Here is a 24,504-nt window from a genome sequence, read left to right on the forward strand (position 1 = left end):
ATTTGTTAAGAATATTTTGATGATTTCATTTAATAATAAAAATACTTTTAAAGAAACTTAAATATCCGTTATCCCGCTTAATGGAATGAATATGAATATGAATGGATAAATTATATTTAAATGAATATGAATTTATATTTAAAAAATTAAATAAATATAGAAATAGATAGTCACACGATTCATCATTCACTGTCATCCGTAACCATGACCCAATCCCTCATCAAATGAAAACATCACTTAAATTAATACCAGTACACCAATACACGCTACACCAGTACACGCTGATAAATAAAAGTTTCAAATAAAAAGAAATTAATATAGTACGTTGCCACGTTAGAATATTTAACGTTATTAAAAAGTACTAGAATTTATTTTAGTAGATACTAATATAATATACACTTTGTTGAAAAAACTTTCGTTTGTATTATTGTATAAACAAATAAACGAAGGTAAGATGCTACTCCCATATAGTAACAACATGCATCCTATATTATTGTGCTTTTTGTAACTCCGTCAATTATGCCTCAAAATATAGCATCAACACGTGTCTTTAACCCAGTACAACGTGTCAACTACATTCATGCCACCTAAATAACACGTGGCAGCACCGTCACATTCTAATTCGTAGTTTAAACTTCCACGCAGAAGTAGGTACAATATCTTTTACAACTTAAAGGCACATAGCAAATTCAAAAATAATTTAAAGACAAAATAATAAATGGGCGGTGGAGAAGATTGGAGGAAGATGGCAGATACTCACAAAATGAGTCCAGAAGAAGTAAAGAATTTAGGCGTGGAATCATCAACAAGACCACCGGGCCATAACCCGGGTGGGGTTCTTCATCAACGCCGTAATCTGCCGTTCAACGCCACCACAATGACCATTGTTGGTTTCCTTATGGCTGCCGGAATTGGATATTCTGTTTTGTATGCTTCTAAAAAGCCTGAAGCAACTGCACTCGATGTTGCTAAAGTTACAGCTGGTGTTGCTGATCCATCTGATACGCATCCACGTGGCAAGCCGGTTACGCAACCGGAAGATACAAGTCCACGTAAATGATTAGTACATACGGACGCACTTGTAGTTTTGTTGTTTTTTTCCTAACTCTCGGTTGATTTAGTTTCTGTCGTTTCTCTTGAAAAACGCCAATAGGAAGCAGTTTTATTTTTGTTATAGAAAATTTGATTCTTATAAGTTACTCATATAATAATAATATAATAATGTGTTTTTTTCTTGTTACAGACGATGAGTTTAATCTTAATAATCTTGGTGTTATAATTTAGTAGTTTATAATTACCTTTAGTGATCTGACTCTTGGCTATGGACTACTGATATTAAAGAGAAAGGAGAGAGTAATAAATCTTATTGAAGTGAATGGAAAAAAAACTGATTACATTCGATCATATATTTATATTGTAAATTTTACTGTGCAAGTAACTATTCAAATGCATGCGTAACTATTATTCAAATTGACATCCACAGCCATTCTTGACTTTTGATTTCATAACACTCCTCCTTGGATGTCAATTTGTTTTCATTAGAGATCAAGTAGTACTGCCTCGTTAAAAACTTTGCTAAAGAAAACCCAGTGGGAAAAAACTTTAGCTAAGGGAAAAAGAGTGCAGCATAGAGTTGACTCCCCCTCAAGTAGACATTGCTGAGTTGTTACATATTTTGAACATGCCTCATGCCACTATTGTGAGTATACGTTCTGAAAATAGCAGTTGAAAGTGCTTATGAAAAGATCAGCAGAGTTTTTGCTGGATTGAACATATCTCATTTCAATCTGGTTGTCCTTAATGAGATCTTGAGTGTATGAGAAGAATCTAGAAGGTATGTGTTTTGTTCGGTCACTTTTGATATACCCTTCTTTCATCTGTGCTAGGTATGTGTTTTGTTCGGTCACTTTTAATATACCCTTCTTTCATCTGTGCTATGCAAGCTGCATTATCTTCATAGATAGTTGTTGGGCTTTTATCGCGTTCTAGTCCACAAGAATCAGTAATGAGTTGTGTCATTGATCTCAACCAAAAACATTCTCGAGTAGCTTCATGTAATGCAATCACTTCGGCATGATTTGATGATGTTGCAACAAGTGTTTGTTTTTGAGAACGCCATGATATTGCAGTACCTCCATTTAGGAATACATATCCATTTTGAGATTTAGCTTTATGTAGATCAGATAAATAACTTGCATCTGCATAACCAACCAAATCTTGTTTTGATTCGTTAGAATAAAATAATCCTAAATCAGTAGTTCTTCGAAGGTATCGAAATATGTGTTTGATCCCATTCCAGTGTCTTTTGGTAGGAGCTGAGTAGGAGCTGAGCTGAACCTTGCCAACAAATTAACTGTAAAAGAAATGTCAGGTCTTGTACAATTTGTAAGATACATAAGAGCTCCAATTGCACTAAGATATGACACTTCTGGTCCCAGAATATCTTCATGATCTTCACAGGAACGAAATGGATCAGTGTCAACATTAAGTGATCTAACAACCATAGGAGTACTTAATGGTTTTGCCTTGTCCATATTGAAACGTTTTAAAATCTTTTCTGTATAATTTGTTTGATGTACAAGTAAACTATTAGGCATATGCTCAATTTGCAAACCAAGGCAATACTTGGTTTTTGCAAGATCTTTCATTTCAAATTCTTTCTTTAGAATTTGAATGGCTTCATGAATCTCTTTATTTGTACCTATGATGTTAAGATCATCGACATAAACAGCCATGATCACATATCCAGATATAGTTTTCTTTATGAATACACATGGGCAAATAAGATTATTTGTATACCCTTTGCTTATCAAGTAATCACTTAATCGTTTATACCACATGCGACCCGATTGTTTCAACCCATATAAAGACCTTTGTATTTTGTTTGAGTACATTTCTTTGAGTTTTGCATTGGATGTTTCTGATACCTTAAATCCTTCATGGATATTCATATATATATCACTATCAAGTGATCTATACAGATAAGTAGTTACTGTGATAACCCGAAAATTTTTGACCAAATTTAAACAAAAATCTAATATGATTTTGACAAGATAAACAAAGTTTGTAGTGTTGAGTTACAAAATTTTGAAACAGTTTACACGGATTTATTTAACATTTGATCATTCCCGACGATTCACAAACAATTGTGTGAAAACAATTATGTAAATAAATATATATATGTAAATATAAATATAAGGATATATATTAATTTAAATTAATATAACACCATTTAATAATTCGAATTAAATATGTAGAGTAATATACAAAATAATTAAGATGTTATTGAAATAAAAACTATATAGATATATATGAATTCTGTACATAATTAATATTATATGAATGTAGAATATATATATATATATATATATATATATATATATATATATATATATATATATATATATATATATATATATATATATATATATATATATATATAAATATTAAATATTTAAATATGTTACTATATAATATAGGTATTACGTAATTAATAATATGTAATATTACTAGAAGTTCAAATATAGTTAATATAGTATGTAAAATAACAAGTTGAAATATAAATGATATATCAATATTATTATTATTACTTTCATTATTATTATTAATGTTAATATTAATATTAATATTTGTATCATTAATGTAATTTATTCTAATATAATATATATATATATATATATATATATATATGAAACTTGATATGAATAAGTTATTATTATTATTATTATTATTATTATTATTATTATTATTATTATTATTATATTATTTAGATTATTATTAATGAAATTATAATTATTAATTATTATATGAAATCATGCGTACGATTAAGGGAATCCAATTCAGTTCACATCTCCATCAAATACTGTAACAGATTTTGTTATTGTCCCTAAAGGCGATTACATACATATCAGTAGTAAAAATCCATGATCTTAGCGAATTTTTTTTTTGTTATATTCCTGATCGAAAATTTTGCTGTCGACCAAATCATCTATAAACCAAATAAATTATACAAGGTTAGTAATTAACTCTTTCAGTTCTCTCGTCATTATTATCAAAAAGCAATTATAACAGATTCAAGTTGTCAGATTAAACAAAATTTTTAGAGGAGCTAGTCGAACTGCTCTGCTTTTCAACCCTTTTAACCAAAACTCGATTTTGGATGTAATTTCAAAATCCATTAAAGCAGAGTTGATAGAAATCGTCCATTTAAATTATATGAAAAATATCAAATCCTAATTCTTTCTATCGAATTCCAATTTTGGAAGTCAAACTTTATTTTCAAAAGTCAAACGGGTGTGTTCATCGTAAAATTTGTATTAGTGTTTATGTTTCACGTTCAATTGATCATAGCAGAAGTTTCTAATAAGGATTTTAAATCTTTTTCATTTAAGAATCGAAGCCTAAAACGCACTACAATTCAAAATCAATGTTTGGGTTTAAAAAGTGTTCTTCGCAAAATTTTTTTGGAACTGCAGCTGCCTTCGCTTAATTTTTTTCATTTATTTCCCTGTTAATCCCAATCACCATGAATTAATTTTGTTTCGTTTATATAATCAAAAACAAACTGGATTTAGTTGTTACAATTTCGAATGTGTTTTCAATCGATTTTGTTTATGAAGAAGAAGGTTTACACAGAAACATAAGTTAAATATAAATGATTTTGGTATTAAGACAGAAAGTGGGCAGTAGCCCAATGGTTTAGAGTGTTAGCGGTGAGCGTGAGGTCTCGGGTTCAAGCCTAGGCGGTGACGGTTATTTTTTTTAAAGCCTGATTTGAAAGTAGTCAAATTTTATCATTATTATGATTATGATTATGATTATTATTGTTATTATTATTATTATTATTATTATTATTATTATTATTATTATTATTATTATTATTATTATTATTATTATTATTATTATTATTATTGTCACTGCTAGTAATGATTATTATTGTTATAATTGTTATTATTACAAATATTATTATCATTACTTAGAATCATTGTTATTATTATTATCCTTATTATGAACATAATACAAATTATTATTATAAATATTATTATTAGTATCATTTTACAAATTGTTAGTATTATTATTGTTATTATCAACAAAAGTATTAGTAGTAATATTATTATCATTGTTAATATGATATTTGGTATGTTATAATTAAGCTTATTATCATAATTAACAAAATGGATATTTTATAATTTTTATTATTATTAAGAATTAAGTATCATTATCAAAAATTAATATTTTCATGACCATTATTATTATTAAATTATTCATTTTATTAAAAACTACTGATATTATCATTATTCTAAGATTTATTATTGAAAACTATCATTAATATATTTATTAAAAGAATTATATACAATATTATCATTTTTATTAGTATTAACACAATTATTATTACAAATGTTATCTTAGTATTATTAAAGTATTGTTTTAACTGACAAATAATATATATATATATATATATATATATATATATATATATATATATATATATATATATATATATATATATATATATATATATATATATATATATATATATATATATATATTACATATAACATAACGAAACTTAATATTTTTATATAAAATGAATATAGGTTACTAATATAAAAATTATATCACAAATAATAATATATAATTGTTTGATTGCGAATATGTGTATTAATATATATACAAATGATATAGGTTCGTGAATCTGAAGCCAATCCTACACTTGTTCAATATTGTCATATGTATTTTTACTACAAAATACAGTATGGTGAGTTTCATTTGCTCATTTTTTAAATGCTTTTGCAATATATATTTTTGGGACTGAGAATACATGCGCTGCTTTTATAAATGTTTTACGAAATAGACACAAGTAATCGAAACTACATTCTATGGTTAGATTATCGAATCGAATATCACCCCTTTTAGCTTGGTAACCTAAGAATTAGGGAACATACACCCTAATTGACGCGAATCCTAAAGGTAGATCTACGGGCACTAACTCTCCCCATACTGGAAAATGGTATGCTTTAGTACTTCGAGTTTATATTATACAGATGGATTTCTGTTTTGGAGATATTCTATATGCATTATGTTAATGTCGGTTACCAGGTGTTCAATCCATATGAATGATTTTTAAACACTTGCGAGTGTATGATTATTGAATAAAGGAAATCTTGTGGTCTATTATATTATTGAAAATGATTGTTTACGATAAACTAATGAACTCACCAACCTTTTGGTTGACACTTGAAAGCATGTTTATTCTCAGGTATTAAAGAAATCTTCCGCTGTGCATTTGCTCATATTAGAGATATTACTTGGAGTCATTCATGATATATTTCAAAAGACGTTGCATTCGAGTTGTCGAGTTCATCAAGATTATTATTAAGTCAATTACGTGGGATATATTATGAAATGGTATGCATGCCGTCAACTTTCGATGAAATGAAAGTTTGTCTTTTAAAAACAAATGCAATGTTTGTAAAATGTATCATATAGAGGTCAAGTAGCTCGCGATGTAATCAATTGTAATGTATTCGTCCAGATGAATTAGGATGGGTCGTTAAAGTTGGTATCAGAGCGGTGGTCTTAGCGAACCAAGTCTTACATTAGTGTGTCTAACTGATAGTTGTTAGGATGCATTAGTGAGTCTGGACTTCGACCTTAGCTGCATGTCAAAAGTTTTGCTCATCATTCTTGTCAGAAATTACATGCTCATCATTCTTAGTCTAGACACATCTTACTGTATTGATTGCATAAATAGTGTGTAGACAAAATTCATATCTTAGCGTATCTGTTACTGTAAACTTTGCCTGACATATTCCGTAAATCCCTCCGTAATCTATGAAATCTTTTGTTCTATATATATATATATATATATATATATATATATATATATATATATATATATATATATATATATATATATATATATATATATATATATATATATTCTATATAATTAGAATACCATCTTATAGCCGGAAATCATTTCATATCGAAAAATCCTTTATTCAATCATACGAAATGGAACTCGCCACTAGTTCAAGTCCCTCGAATTCCGATATAGAGTTTCACTCAAGCTCCAAAAGTAGTGTCACTGGAATGAATCAGCCAATCAACCATCCCCAATTCATCTGATGGGTTCGCAGCCTCCTCAATTATTGGTGACAAGAAGAAAGTGATCCTTTCCATCCACCAACCAAAATCACCTATTGGCGAAGAACCTGAAGCACTTACCGGCGAACCAGTCCAAAACACCACTTTCACCCTCATTTCCCGAATACCTCGTCACGAGTATATTCTATCTAAAATTCTAAACCTTATTCATCCGCTCGTTCCGACCGACAATCATCCCGGAATAATAAAAGAAGTCAACGAACTTCGCACTCGAGTAATCAATTTGGAGAATATGGTACAAAATTTATCAGCTTCAGCAACATCACCGGCACCAACAGTACCATCAATAACAGCACCAGTACCATCAACAATCCATGCCTCAACATCTCATTCTGTATCTCGAGTATAATCATCGTTCTACGTATCGTTCTACATCATTTATTGTGACGATCGCTCCAAATCCATATGGACGAACACGTCATTCATCGATTTCATTGCGAGGTATTTGACCTCTATATGATACGTTTTGTAAACATTGCATTCTTTTGAAAAGGCACACCATAAATGAATATTTAAATCAAAGGTTTTCGACATCTGATGATTTCTACATATAGACAATCACCGTAAATAATAGTTTACAATAGTAATTCCGTTGACAATGCAGTCAAAATAAGATACATGGTGATGATTTGGTGAATGCAACGTTTCCTTGATAAATATGCCATGTAAGACTCCATGCACATAGCTTGTCTAACATATAAGCAAACAGCGGAAGACTTCTAGGGAACCTGAGAATAAACATGCTAACAAATGTCAACACAAAGGTTGGTGAGTTCATAGTTTTAGTGTTTCGCATAATCTGTATATAAAAGTGGATCACAAGATTTCAGTTGTTTCATCCGAAACGTTTATCAAAATATTCTACGAAATTGAGCACCCTGGTAACTAAACTTAACGTATATATAATTTATACCCTTTGTATAATCATCTTAATAATACACGCAAACCAACGTGTACGCTTCTCAAATAGCATACGTCCGTTAAAAGGCTAGTGCTCTAGCTTAGAAGGGAATATCAAGCCCTATGGATCCATATACTACTACTCGCGCCCACCAGTTCTTATAACTGGCAGTTACTAGTTACCAAAGCTAAGGGATTTTCGGTTCAAACTCAGTGTAGAATTTAGTATGTACTTGTATCCATTGCGTTTAAAATAAAGTGCATGTATTCTCAGCCCAAAAATATAGATTGCAAAAGCAATTAAAAAGGGAGCAAATGAAACTCACCTTAGACGCATATAAAGTCGTTCACCAAAATGTGACCGAAACTCGGATTATCAAATAACTGTAGATCTCAACCTAGAGAACATATGTTGGTCAATAATTATTTATCAAGCTAGGTCGGATCATAGTGTATCACAATTCTAATGCTCGAGATCGACATACAATAGTTATCAAAAGTCATTTCAAAAAGTCAATTTTGACAATTGTTCAACAAAACGAGACGTGCCTTATATAAGGATTCATTTACTTGGCTAGTAGTATTTTATCAATCTCATAAACAGGTTGTTTAAATATTAATTGCAGATTCAAAAGCAATTCCAATTAACGTCAATTATAATTCAGTTGACCATATCTTTTGATTCGTTCATCGAAATTACGCGATTTCTAAATGAAAAGTTATTGATTTTTCGCCAGCTTTCCGAAAACATGTATATCATATACCTTTTATCAGTAATATATGTATTTAATTCGTGATTCATTATAAACTGTTTAACGATGAAATTTAGCATACAAGCATGTATAAATATATACTCGAGCACTAGACATGTATACACTATTAATATATAAAAGATAAGATATGAATGCTCACGTATCAATATTGAGAGTCAATATTGCAGGAAAGTACGTAGACGCAACAGAGATGATACATACTAGGTTTGACTTGCGAACAATACCCATGAACATTACCCATAACCTCCATAGCTATAACCCATAATTTCCTTAGTTCAATCTCGTTTGAAGCTTGTTTTGAAAGTGACACGCTCATGACCTCGTCGTAATATTTTATGTATAATATTACTAAAAATATTAAGATTAATAATAATAATAATCTTAATAATAATATAATAATAATAATAATAATAATAATAATAATAATAATAAATAAATAAATAAATAAATACTTACATAGTAATAGGTGTAAAAAACATGCGCAAGAAACCTGGTATTTATAGCCATAATTCCTGATTCTGATGCTCATGCGATCGCATGGGTTTTGTGCCTATTTCTCATGCGATCGCATGGCCATCAGATCCAGCTCACATATTTTTTTTTTCTTGTTTGTCGACATAATTAAATATAATATATATAATTATATAATAAATATAATTTAAATAATTAATTATATATTATATTAAATTCATGTGCATAGTTGACTTGTAATTTTCGTTCCAATGACTCGTACGTTGTCACTCGACTTATGTCCCGGTTCTGGTTTCTCGAACGCACTTTCGTACGCTTAGAAAACTCGCAATTTACGTTTTGTGACTCGTACTTTTTGTCAAAATATAGTCTTAAATTATCAATAAACTATATCATTCAAAGTGTATCTTAAACTTTCGAGTGTTTTGGTCATTTACTTCTATAAATCATTGTCTTGCTATTTGTTAATATATATATATATATATATATATATATATATATATATATATATATATATATATATATATATATATATATATATATATATATATATATATTATATATATATATAATAACAAATAGTTTTATGACCCAGTTAATATAATTTTTCAACATTCATAAACACGTTTTAAATATACGTTTTAAGTTATTCATACAATTAATATTCCAACTTATCATATATATTCAAATAAATATTTAAACCAATAAGTTTAATGTACGGTATCAAAAAAATTAATACATTGTTACGTTTTCAAGTTATAGTATATATATATGTATCTATATACATATAATTGTTCGCGAATCGTCGAGAACAACCGAAAGGTATTTGAATATATGAAAATAGTTCAAAAATTTTGAGATTCAGTTTTACAGACTTTGTTTATCGTGTCGAAAATGTTACTCATACAAAGATTAAGTTTAAATTTGGTTAGAAATTTCCGGGTCATCACAGTACCTACCCGTTAAAGAAATTTCGTCCCGAAATTTGAGTGAGGTCGTCATGACTAACAATAAAAATGTTTTCATGCCGTATATATGTTGATAAATAGAGTTTTATCACCGTTGAATAATATGGATAAAATAATCCGATTATTCGAAGCGTATGAGAGAAGTTATCGTAAAAGAGTGAAATGGAGAATAGAGATTCGTCTTAACTCTTGACGTATTAACGATTGATTTTCGTAATTTAAGAAATAGAAAATCTTCATAATCTAAATAAGATTTGATTCTTCAGAATTTAAGGAAAATAAGATTTCTTTTGATTAAATGCGTAATTTGCCTCGATTGCTATGTTTGTTATTTCGCTATAAATTGACCTCTTCCGTTTTATTATTTTCATCACTCTTACATCTTCTTCCTCATTTTCTATTTTCAAAAGATTGTAAAAATGCTTCATCCAGTTCTGATTCTTGATATACTCCTAACTTTCATATCTGTCATTCTTCTTTTTCATCTACCACCGGAGGAAGTTATTTTCTTCTACCATTACCTTGGGGTTATAGTGTTTTTCATTCTCCCGTGTCTTTATATTGCTATACGCATATACACAGTTTGTAATTTCTGGGTGGTTGTTGGGTTTTATATCTTCCCTTATATTTCGATGTCACTGCTTCTGTCTTTCCATAATCATTGACATCCACAGTTAATACTCTCTCCAATTTACTGTGATTTATATATACTCCCATTGATATTTTGAAGCTTCATGCTTTTGTTTTATCTTCCTGACTTTAAATCAAGCGAATAATGGTCCAGAATTCGTAGGTATGAATTTCAGAATGAACATAATTAATGTTCTAAAAAAACGGTAATAGCACAATCTGACTTGTCAAATTACCAGAATACCTCGAAAAAGACCGAATCATTAAGAAAATATTTTCTTGATAGTTTAGAGGTTAAATAGAATGAAAGAGTTATGTAACATGGTTTATAATGAGGGTATGATCTGTGAACCTTTATCACGTTCTATTAGAAACTCAGCATGACTTACTGTAATATAATCACGTTGATCAAGTGTCATTATATTATAATAACTCATGCTTCAGTTCCCAACACCACTTCAAAAATATTCATATTTTAAACTCGAAGGTTTCAGAATTTAGAAACTAAAATAGTTTCTTTTATGATGTTACACAGATATCGCAAGGAGAAAATTTATTTTCGATGAGAATGATTATGGAATTATCTCCAGAAATATGGAGGATATTTATAATGAAAGATACGATGATATCTTAGAATTTCTAATATCAGAGGATGATGAAGAATATTGTCCGCAAGGGTTTAGATTCGGAAGCAAGGTATTCGTTAATGGCTTCAGCAGATACTAATAATTTGGATTCTTTGAAGGCAGGTTTAGTCTTTGTGATTTATCCACAGCCTCCTTCATAATTTGCTCAATCCGTTTTCCAGTTCTAAACTTTCTCTTTTTCTGAGCTTTGCCAACACACTATTCTTTATCATCAAACTTTTGGCTGTTAAGGTCGTTTACAGTTTTTACTACTTCATTAGCATTCAAAGTTATCATAACCGAATCGTTGGTTATCAATCCGAGGTGTTTTCAAAAGTTTGAAGGGTTTGCATGAAGATTGTAATTGTCAAGATACATATGATGTTCTAGAATTTTGAACGATACAATTTTTTTTTCTTTTTTTTTCTGGGTTTATGAATAGAAGTGATGTTCTAGCACAGTTTTGAAGTCAAAGTATAGCATTTGAAAGATGTAAGAATCTAAGAGTGATGTTTTCTGTTAAATCTTGGCTTGGATTCTGATTTTTTAAAATCAGAATATATAATTGAATTTGTATGGAAACGATTGTATATCGCTGTGAGCATAGTTAATAATTTTTGAATCAAAGTTGAAGAATGTACAGTATAACATATTAATTGTGAACTTATATATTTCCCGAGTATTACCTACCCGTTAAAGATTTCACAATTAATACTTTGTACAAAAGAATTTTTTTATTACCGTCTTTATGAAAATATATGTATGTATATTTTCTTTAGATGTAATACAGATTTGATGAGTTAATATCATATTAAGCTCATTTGATTTTTGAATTGAATGAATAATCTCTAAAACATTAAGGATTACATAATCTTCGCGGAGTATTTCACTAATGAAATCAATACTTCATTATTTATTCTTATTCCTCGGTGAAGGATGTTGATGCTCGAGGAATTCTTATGAACTTCATAAGATATAAATGATGTTTTCTAGAAAGTTTCGAGTACATCGAAGATAAAAGTGTAAAATCAAACATGTAATTGATTAATACACTAAGTTCATTATGAAATGGGATTCATTGAGTTGAAACAGATATTTGTAGTTAACGATGGTTAAGTTGTTAACGAAGGATGTACATCATAGCATATTAGTAATATGAATTAACCGAGTAGTATCTACCCCTTAAAATTCACACGTAATAGCTTAGTACGAAAAGATTCATGATGGTTTTAAAATTTATATATATAAGATATACATATAAATTCTTTAGATGAATTGATTTATTACTTCATAACTCATTGATACAATATACTCGTTGTTGACTCGTAATGATGTCCCCGGTGCTTTCTTGAACTGACGGAGCTTGTGATGTTAGAGGTGCTGCTGATTCTGACGATGTTGACAGCACTGACTGTGCTGGTGAGGCTAAGGGTACTGTTGATGCTGTTGGTAAAACAAGTCTAGCTTGTATCTTACACCATTCGGATAAGGGTTTCTACTCTATCTGATTTAGGGTTAAGGCTAGAATAGATAATCTCTAGACTTTAGAAATTACATAATCGCCGTAGAATGTTTCTCCGATGAAGTTATGAATCCATACTTCATCGTTTGTCGTTGCTGGTACTTCTTGGTACCTATGGTGCGTATGATGTTGATATCCGAGGTACAAATCGTGATGTTGAGGCGTGTGATACGGATGTGGTTGTTGGTGGTGGTAATGATCATGTTGGTGTGGATGATGGTGGTACCGGTTATGCTGCGGGTGCTGCTGCTGGTGTTCGTAACCCTTGCACCATATTCTCCAAAGCCACTACCCGAGCACGAAGCTCGTTGACTTCTTCTATTATACCGGGATGATCGGTGGTTCGGACGATCGGATAAATAAGATTTATAATATGGGATAGTATATAATCATGATGAGATACTCTGGAAATGAGAGAGAAAATAGTATTACGAATAGGTTCACCGGTAAGTGCTTCAGGTTCTTCGCCAAGAGGTGAATGTGGTGGATGGAAGGGATCACCTTCTTCTTGTCTCCAATGATTAAGTAGGCTACGAACCCATCCCCAATTCATCCAGAATAGGTGATGGCTGATTGGTTGATCCATTCCGATTACACTTTCTTCAGAGTTCAGGTGAATATCCATATCGGAATAGCTATCGGAGTTTAAGGAATTTGAACTAGATACGGGATCCATCTTGTATAATTAGAGAGATGATTTTTGATATGAAATAGATTATAGAATTTAGATTGGTACTCTTCAACACATAATTTACATATGTATGTATAATACACAAATCCCGTAAATTACGGAGAAATTTTCGGAAGATGGCAGTCAAAGTTTACTGTAACAGATACGCTAAGATATGAATTTTGTCTATACACTATCTATGCAATCAATGCAATAAGACACGTTTAGACTTAAGATGATAAACATGTAATTTCCGACAAGAAATGATAAGCAAAACTTTTAACATGCAAACACGGTCGAAGTCCAGACTTACTAATGCATCCTAACCACTATCAGTTAGATACACTCATGCAAGACCTGGTTCGCTAGGACCAACGCCCTGATACCAACTATGACGATCGCTCCAAATCCATATGGACGAACACGTCATTCATCGATTTCATTGCGAGGTATTTGACCTCTATATGATACGTTTTGTAAACATTGCATTCTTTTAAAAAGGCACACCATAAATGAATATTTAAATCAAAGGTTTTCGACATCTGATGATTTCTACATATAGACAATCACCGTAAATAATAGTTTACAATAGTAATTCCATTGAAAATGCAGTCAAAATAAGATACATGGTGATGATTTGGTGAATGCAACGTTTCCTTGATAAATATGCCATGTAAGACTCCATGCACATAGCTTGTCTAATATATAAGCAAACAACGGAAGACTTCTAGGGAACCTGAGAATAAACATGCTAACAAATGTCAACACAAAGGTTGGTGAGTTCATAGTTTTAGTGTTTCGCATAATCTGTATATAAAGGTGGATCACAAGATTTCAGTTGTTTCATCCGAAACATTTATCAAAATATTCTACGAAATTGAGCACCCTGGTAACTAAACTTAACGTATATATAATTTATACCCTTTGTATAATCATCTTAATAATACACGCAAACCAACGTGTACGCTTCTCAGATAGCATACGTCCGTTAAAAGGCTAGTGCTCTAGCTCAGACGGGGATATCAAGCCCTATGGATCCATATACTACTACTCGCGCCCACCAGTTCTTATAACTGGCAGTTACTAGTTACCAAAGCTAAGGGATTTTTGGTTCAAACTCAGTGTAGAATTTAGTATGTACTTGTAACCATTGCGTTTAAAATAAAGTTCATGTATTCTCAGCCCAAAAATATAGATTGCAAAAGCAATTAAAAAGGGAGCAAATGAAACTCACCTTAGCCGCATATAAAGTCATTCACCAAAATGTGACCGAAACTCGGATTACCAAATAACTGTAGATCTCAACCTAGAGAACATATGTTGGTCAATAATTGTTTATCAAGCTAGGTCGGGTCATAGTGTATCACAATTCTAATGCTCGAGATCGACATACAATAGTAATCAAAAGTCATTTCAAAAAGTCAATTTTGACAATTGTTCAACAAAATGAGACGTGCCTTATATAAGGATTCATTTACTTGGCTAGTAGTATTTTATCAATCTCATAAACAGGTTGTTTAAATATTAATTGCAGATTTAAAAGCAATTCCAATTAACGTCAATTATAATTCAGTTGACCATATCTTTTGATTCGTTCATCGAAATTACGCGATTTCTAAATAAAAAGTTATTGATTTTTCGCCAGCTTTCCGAAAACATGTATATCATATACCTTTTACCAGTAATATATGTATTTAATTCGTGATTCATTATAAACTGTTTAACGATGAAATTTAGCATACAAGCATGTATAAATATATACTCGAGCACTAGACATGTATACACTATTAATATATAAAAGATAAGATATGAATGCTCACGTATCAATATTGAGATTCAATATTGTAGGAAAGTACGTAGACGCAACAGAGATGATAAATACTAGGTTTAACTTGCGAACAATACCCATGAACATTACCCATAACCTCCATAGCTATAACCCATAATTTCCTTAGTTCTATCCCGTTTGAAGCTTGTTTTGAAAGTGACACGCTCATGACCTCGTCGTAATATTTTATGTATAATATTACTAAAAATATTAAGATTAATAATAATAATAATCTTAATAATATAATAATAATAATAATAATAATAATAATAATAATAATAATAATAATAATAATAATAATAATAATAATAATAATAAATAAATACTTACATAGTAATAGCTGTAAAAAAACATGCGCAAGAAACCTGGTATTTATAGCCATAATTCCTGATTCTGATGCTCATGCGATCGCATGGGTTTTATGCCTATTTCTCATACGATCGCATGGCCATCAGATCCAGCTCACATATTTTTTTGTTTTCTTGTTTGTCGACATAATTAAATATAATATATATAATATATATAATTTAAATAATTAATTATATATTATATTAAATTCATGTGCATAGTTAACTTGTAATTTTCGTTCCGATGACTCGTACGTTGTTACTCGACTTATGTCCCGGTTCCGGTTTCTCGAACGCACTTTCGTACGCTTAGAAAACTCGCAATTTATGTTTTGTGACTCGTACTTTTGTCAAAATATAGTCTTAAATTATCAATAAACTATATCATTCAAAGTGTATCTTAAACTTTCGAGTGTTTTGGTCATTTACTTCTATAAATCATTGTCTCGCTATTTGTTAATATATATATATATATATAATAACAAATCGTTTTGTGACCAAGTTAATATATATTTTCAACATTCATAAACACGTTTTAAATATACGTCGTAAGTTATTCATACAATTAATATTCCAACTTATCATATATATTCAAATAAATATTTAAACCAATAAGTTTAATGTACGGTATCAAAAAAATTAATACATTGTTACGTTTTCAAGTTATAGTATATATATATGTATCTATATACATATAATTGTTCGCGAATCGTCGAGAACAACCGAAAGGTATTTGAATATATGAAAATAGTTCAAAAATTTTGAGATTCAGTTTTACAGACTTTGTTTATCGTGTCGAAAATGTTACTCATACAAAGATTAAGTTTAAATTTGGTTAGAAATTTCCGGGTCATCACATTTATCTTCGTTCGACATGGCGATTATGTAATCTCTAATGTTTTAGAGATTATATATTCTTGTTCTAACGGTAAATCAGATGAGTTAATATCATATTAACTCATTAAAATCCATGATTACGTCTGAGGAAAATATATATGTAAGTATATTTTCATAAAGATTTAATTAAAAATTCTTTTTTACAAACTGTTAATGGTGAAAATATTTTAACGGGTAGGTAATACCCTAAAAATATTTAGATTTCACATTAATAAGTTACACTATACATTCTTCCAATTTGATTCAACAGTCATTTACTATCCTATTTACAACCACCGATATACGTATCCGTTCACCGCAAAATAACCATTTTCATTCAATTTCATATTTGGATTTTGATCTATCAGAATCCAACAAGTGGCATAATGAAGAAAACATTGGACAAAATAAAATTTGTTAGAAACAAACAAATTAACTATGAAAAATTTTGTTAAGAATCCACGCTAACTGTTCCTAGCTAACTGATTACATATTACTTATTCCAATTTAATTATCGCAATTTATATTCTCGTAATTTTATTTATCGTCATTTAATTTCTGTTATTTATTTTACGCACTTTAAATATCGGGACACGTATACAAGGTTTTGACATCTATATATATTATTTGTAATAACCATAGACACTCTATATGAAGTAATGATCGAGTTAGCTATACAGGGTTGAGGTTTATTCTATAATAATATATATACTTTGAGTTGTGATCGAGTCTGAGACATGTACACGGGTCACGATACGTATTAATTAATTCGAATATTATATATTAAACTATATATGAATTATTGGACTGTTAACTGTGGACTATTGACTGTGGACTAATAACATTGTACAATTAAAATGAATTAAAATATTGATTATAACATATGAAACTAAACAATTCTTCAAGCTTGCCACTTGATTTCATCTTAAACCTCATTGGTATCTTGACGATTACAATCCGCGTTCAAACCTTTCATGATTCTTGAAAACACCTCAATCGAGAGGATGAACCAATCGCACTTCATCTACGGAAGAAAAGATTTATGCATATAGTATTGCACCTGAAAAACTCTCAGAAACTGAGTAAACATTTAACGAGTTGCTGTGCAAATTCCTTTAGCGTTACTATTACCGAAAATAACTTTGCAATCTCTTTTCAAATTAGCCAATTTCGTCACAGCTTCAGCAAGTCAATTTCTACTTTTCAGTCAGACTAGTCTTATTATAATCTTGATATATTCGATTACCCTTTTCGTCATTGTTATCGAGGAACAGTTTATATTCCACCATATTAGCAGAAAACTTACCAGCAACTTCATTACTCATTGGCTTAAATCTCTCCTAAAAACCATTAATTGTTCATTAAAACCCTATTGTATACTCATCCGTATCTGGTAACGAGAATTGTCATACCAATTATCGGGAATCAGCAATCAGTACTTCAAAAAATCGCAGCATGCCTACATCAACAGTTATACGTATACCTAAAACATTTATCTTTTAGAATTATGATCTTCCATTCTGAAATTCTGAAAAGTACTCAATCTGCGAATCAATAATCTGAATTTTTAAAAGTTGAATGAAGCAATAAAAACTGTAAATGAGCTTAATCGTCGAAAGTTTAATGATAAAGGATAATATGTTAGCAAAGCTCAGAAACGTTGGAACTGGAAACGGATTGAGCAAACTATAAAGGAGACTGTAGACAAATCACAAGGACTAAACCTGTACTTAACGAATTTAGATAATTTTGTATCTGATGAATTCTTCAGCGAATATCTTGCTCCTTATTTATTCTAAATCCTTGTGAAAGGATTTTCTTCATCAACCTTCGATCTTAGAAATTCCAAAATATCGTCATAAATATCTTCGATATTTCTGAAGATATTTTCATAACTATCCTTATCTGAAATCAGTTATCTTTTCACAACATCTGTATTACACCATAAAGGAAACTGTTTAGTTTCTATATTCTGTAAACCTTCAAGTTTAAATTATGAATGATTTTGAAGTAGTGTTTGGAACTGAAGCATGAGTTAGTATAATATAATGAACTTGATCAACGTGATTATATTACAGTAAGTCATGTTGAGTTTCCAATGGAACGTGATGATTCACAGATCATAACGCCATCATGTGCCATTTTACACGACTCTTATATTCTATCTAATCTATAAACATTTCAAGAACATATTTTCTTGATAAGTCCTATCTTTTCTCTTTAATTCTAGTAATTTGACAAATCAAGATCATGCCATTACAATATCCTTCTAAGAACATTAACTATGCTCATTCCGAATTACATATCTACAAATTCTGGACCATTATTCGCTTGACTTAGAGTCGAGAAGAGAATAAAAAGGCAAAGAGCTCCGAAATATAAGGGAGAATATAAAACCCGATAACAACACATAAATTACAAACCGTGTAAATCAATGTTTATCACAACATAAAGACACAGGAGAATTACAAACATTATGACCTCAAGGGTGGAGTAGAAGTAAACTGATCCCTCCGGTGAAAGTTGGAAAAGAAGAATGATTGTTGCGATAGTCAGGATAAGGACAAGGATCAGAATTGGATTAAGCATTTTCACAATCTTTTGAATTTGGGAATTGAGTATAGGAGTGGTAAAAGTAATGGAACGGGAGAAGTTAATTTGTAGTGACATAGCTGCTAAAGAAAATCAAGGCAAATTTCCGCATTTAATTATAGAGAATCTTAATTTCCTTACTCGCCGAAGAATCAAATCTTTTAGATTTCGAAGATTTTCTTTTAAATCCCTTGAATTCCGAAATTTAACCAAGACAACGTCAAAAGTTAAGACACACCTTATTTTCTAAATTCAACCATAACTACGTCAAAAGTTATGACAAAACTTATTTTCTTCATTCCACTATTTTGTGATAGCTTCACTCCTACTCTTCACATAAAAGATTAGTTTTATCCATATCACTCACTGACGATAAAACTCTAAATTCTAGCTCTTACGAGTCATGAAAACATACTTAATGTCAACCATGACCATTCCGATCAAATTTTGGGACGAAATATCTTTAACGGGTAGGTACTGTGACAACCCGAAAATTTCCGACCAAATTTAAACTTAAATCTAATATGATTTCGATAAGATAAAAAAAGTTTGTAGTGTTGAGTTACAAAATTTTGAAACAGTTTACACGGATTTATTTAACATTTGACCATTCTCGACGATTCACGAACAATTGTGTGAAAACAATTATGTATATAAATATATATATGTAAATATAAATATAAGGATATATATTAATTTAAATTAATATAACACCATTTAATAATTCGAATTAAATATGTAGAGTAATATACAAAATAATTAAAATGTTATTGAAATAAAAACTATATAGATATATATGAATTATGTACATAATTAATATTATATGAATGTAGAATATATATATATATATATATATATATATATATATATATATATATATATATATATATATATATATATATATATATATATATATATATATATATATATATATATTAAATATTTAAATATGTTACTATATAATATAGGTATTACGTAATTAATAATATGTAATATTACTAGAAGTTCAAATATAATTAATATAGTATGTAAAATAACAAGTTGGAATATAAATGATATATCAATATTATTATTATTACTTTCATTATTATTATTAATGTTAATATTAATATTAATATTTATATCATTACTGTAATTTATTCTAATATAAAATATATATATATATATATATATATATATATATATATATATATATATATATATATATATATATGAAACTTGATATAAATAAGTTATTACATTATTATTATTATTATTATTATTATTATTATTATCATTATATTATTTGGATTATTATTAATGAAATTATAATTATTAATTATTATATGAAATCATGCGTACGATTAAGGGAATCCAATTCAGTTCACATCTCCATCAAATACTGTAACAGATTTTGTTATTGTCCCTAAAGTCGATTACATACATATTAGTAGTACAAATTCATGATCTTAGCGAATTTATTTTTTTTCTGTTATATTCCTGATCAAAAATTTTGCTGTCGACCAAATCATCTATAAACCAAATGAATTATACAAGGTTAGTAATTAACTCTTTCAGTTCTCTCGTCATTATTATCAAAAAGCAATTATAACAGATTCAAGTTGTCAGATTAAACAAAATTTTTAGAGGAGCTAGTCGAACTGCTCTGCCTTTCAACCTTTTTAACCAAAACTCGATTTCGGATGTAATTTCAAAATCCATTAAAGCAGAGTTGATAGAAATCGTCCATTTAAACTATATGAAAAATATCAAATCCTAATTCTTTCTATCGAATTCCAATTTTGGAAGTCAAACTTTAATTTCAAAAGTCAAACGGGTGTGTTCATCGTAAAATTCGTATTAGTGTTTATGTTTCACGTTCAATTGATCATAACAGAAGTTTCTAATAAGGATTTTAAATATTTTTCATTTAGGAATCGAAGCCTAAAATTGATCAATGTTTGGGTTTAAAAAGTGTTGTTCGCAAAATTTTTTTGGAACTGCAGCTGCCTTCGCTTAATTTTTGTTTATTTATTTCCCTGTTAATCCCAATCACCACAAATTAATTTTGTTTCGTTTATATAATCAAAAACAAAATGGATTTAGATGTTACAATTTCGAATGTGTTTTCAATCGATTTTGTTTATGAAGAAGAAGGTTTACACAGAAACATAAGTTAAATATAAATGATTTTGGTATTAAGACAGAAAGTGGGCAGTAGCCCAATGGTTTAGAGTGTTAGCTGTGAGTGTGAGGTCTCGAGTTCAAGCCTAGGCGGTGACGGTTATTTTTTTTAAAGCTTGATTTGAAGGTAGTCAAATTTTATCATTATTATGATTTTGATTATTATTATTATTATTATTATTATTATTATTATTATTATTATTATTATTATTATTATTATTATTATTATTATTATTATTATTATTATTATTAATATTATTATTATTATTATTATTATTATTATTATTATTATTGTTATTGTTATTATTATTATTATTATTATTATTATTATTATTATTATTATTATTATTATTGTCATTGCTAGTAATGATTATTATTGTTATAATTGTTATTATTACAAATATTATTATCATTACTTAGAATCATTGTTATTATTATTATTATCCTTATTATAAACATAATACAAATTATTATTATAAATATTATTATTAGTATCATTTTATAAATTGTTAGTATTATTATTGTTATTATCAACAAAAGTATTAGTAATAATATTATTATCATTGTTAATATGATATTTGGTATGTTATAATTAAGCTTATTATCATAATTAACAAAATGGATATTTTATAATTTTTATTATTATTAAGAATTAAGTATCATTATCAAAAATTAATATTTTCATGACCATTATTATTATTAAATTATTCATTTTATTAAAAACTATTGATATTATCATTATTCTGAGATTTATTATTGAAAACTATCATTAATATATTTATTAAAAGAATTATATATAATATTATCATTTTTATTAGTATTAACACAATTATTATTACAAATGTTATCTTAGTATTATTAAAGTATTGTTTTAACTAACAAATAATATATATAAACATACAATATATATATATATATATATATATATATATATATATATATATATATATATATATATATATATATATTACATATAACATGTCGAAACTTAATATTTTTATATAAAATGAATATAGGTTACTAATATAAAAATTATATCACAAATAATAATATAAAATTGGTCGATTGCGAATATGTGTATTAGTATATACAAATGATATAGGTTCGTGAATCTGAGGCCAACCCTACACTTGTTCAATATTGTCATATGTATTTTTACTACAAAATACAGTATGGTGAGTTTCATTTGCTCCTTTTTTAAATGCTTTTGCAATATATATTTTTGGGACTGAGAATACATGCGCTGCTTTTATAAATGTTTTACGAAATAGACACAAGTAATCGAAACTACATTCTATGGTTGGATTATCGAATCGAATATCACCCCTTTTAGCTTGGTAACCTAAGAATTAGGGAACAGACACCCTAATTGAAGCGAATCCTAAAGGTAGATCTACGGGCACTAACTCCCCCCATACTGGAAAATGGTATGCTTTAGTACTTCGAATTTATATTATACAGATGGATTTCTGTTTTGGGGATATTCTATATGCATTATGTTAATGTCGGTTACCAGGTGTTCAATCCATATGAATGATTTTTAAACACTTGCGAGTGTATGATTATTGAATAAAGGAAATCTTGTGGTCTATTATATTATTGAAAATGATTGTTTACTTTAGGTTGACACTTGAAAGCATGTTTATTCTCAGATATTAAAGAAATCTTCCGCCGTGCATTTGCTCATATTAGAGATATTACTTGGAGTCATTCATGACATATTTCAAAAGACGTTGCATTCGAGTCGTCGAGTTCATCAAGATTATTATTAAGTCAATTATGTGGGATATATTATGAAATGGTATGCATGCCGTCAACTTTCGATGAAATGAAAGTTTGTCTTTTAAAAACGAATGCAATGTTTGTAAAATGTATCATATAGAGGTCAAGTACCTCGCGATGTAATTAATTGTAATGTATTCGTCCAGATGGATTAGGACGGGTCGTTAGAGTTACAACATCCATGAGATGCATTTAAGTAACTACCAGGTTGATTAGGTATCTAATAAGTAATTGTATCCATTACAGGAGTATAAGTTTTCCTCATAATTCATTTCTGGTCTTTGTGGGAAATCTTGAGTTACAAGTTTAGTTTTGCTTTGTAACTTCATTTGCACATTTCTTTTTCGGATAAAAATTCATTTGTATCCCATACGTTTCACATCTTTAAAAGTGATAATGATTGATCCGAAAATTTTTCTTTTATTGAGCGATTTTAATTCAGCTCGTATTGCTCCTTTCTATTGAGCTCAATCATGTTTATTTTGATATTCAATGACAGATTTTGATTCCAGATCATCATTTTTATTCATGGTGTCATTGTAACATTATATGAAAATATCTCATCGAGATTTTTCATTTCATTTCGGTTCCATAATATTGCATAATTTATTGCAATTTACGTACTTACATTGTCAATATCCTCTGCAGAAGGAATATTGATTTATGGTTCTTCTTGAACACTTTTTTTTTTACCTCATTATCAGCTGATTATCCTTTTCGAGGATTTTTATCTTTGGAACTAATTTGTTTTCCATGTTTTAGACGTGACAAAAGACTCATGAGTGACATTATTTCTAGCTTTTGGAATTTCAATTCTTGCTAGAGCATTTACTGCTGATATATATGACTTAGTCACTCTTTTAGCATCTGTAAATGCATCGGGCAATTTATTCGCAAGTTCTTGCATATGCATTATTTTTTTGAATTTTTGTTTCGCATTCTTTTGTGCGAGTATCAAGATACCTTAATTGATGTTCACATCATGAAACATCATTTTATTTATTTTTTCATTTCTCTCCCTAATCTAGGGAACAATTTTTCATTAAAATAACAATCAGTAAAAACGTGCTGTAAGAACATCTCCCGTCATAGATTCAATATATCTTATGATTGAAGATGTTTCATATCCAACATATATTTCAATCCTTCTTTGAGGAACCATTTGTTGTGGTGGTGCAATTAAAAA

The 24,504-nt window shown here is 28.9% G+C and overlaps 1 protein-coding gene across 1 annotated transcript; it reads left to right on the plus strand.

The window, feature by feature from the left end:
- Positions 1-718: 718 nt before the first annotated feature.
- On the plus strand, positions 719-1,060 carry LOC139867850 (uncharacterized). Its single transcript, XM_071856198.1, has one exon. It carries the CDS (start codon positions 719-721, stop codon positions 1,058-1,060), a length of 342 nt encoding a protein of 113 aa, XP_071712299.1.
- Positions 1,061-24,504: the final 23,444 nt, after the last annotated feature.

Source organism: Rutidosis leptorrhynchoides, chromosome 9 (assembly GCF_046630445.1).
Source record: "Rutidosis leptorrhynchoides isolate AG116_Rl617_1_P2 chromosome 9, CSIRO_AGI_Rlap_v1, whole genome shotgun sequence".
Classification (NCBI taxonomy): Eukaryota; Viridiplantae; Streptophyta; class Magnoliopsida; order Asterales; family Asteraceae; genus Rutidosis; species Rutidosis leptorrhynchoides.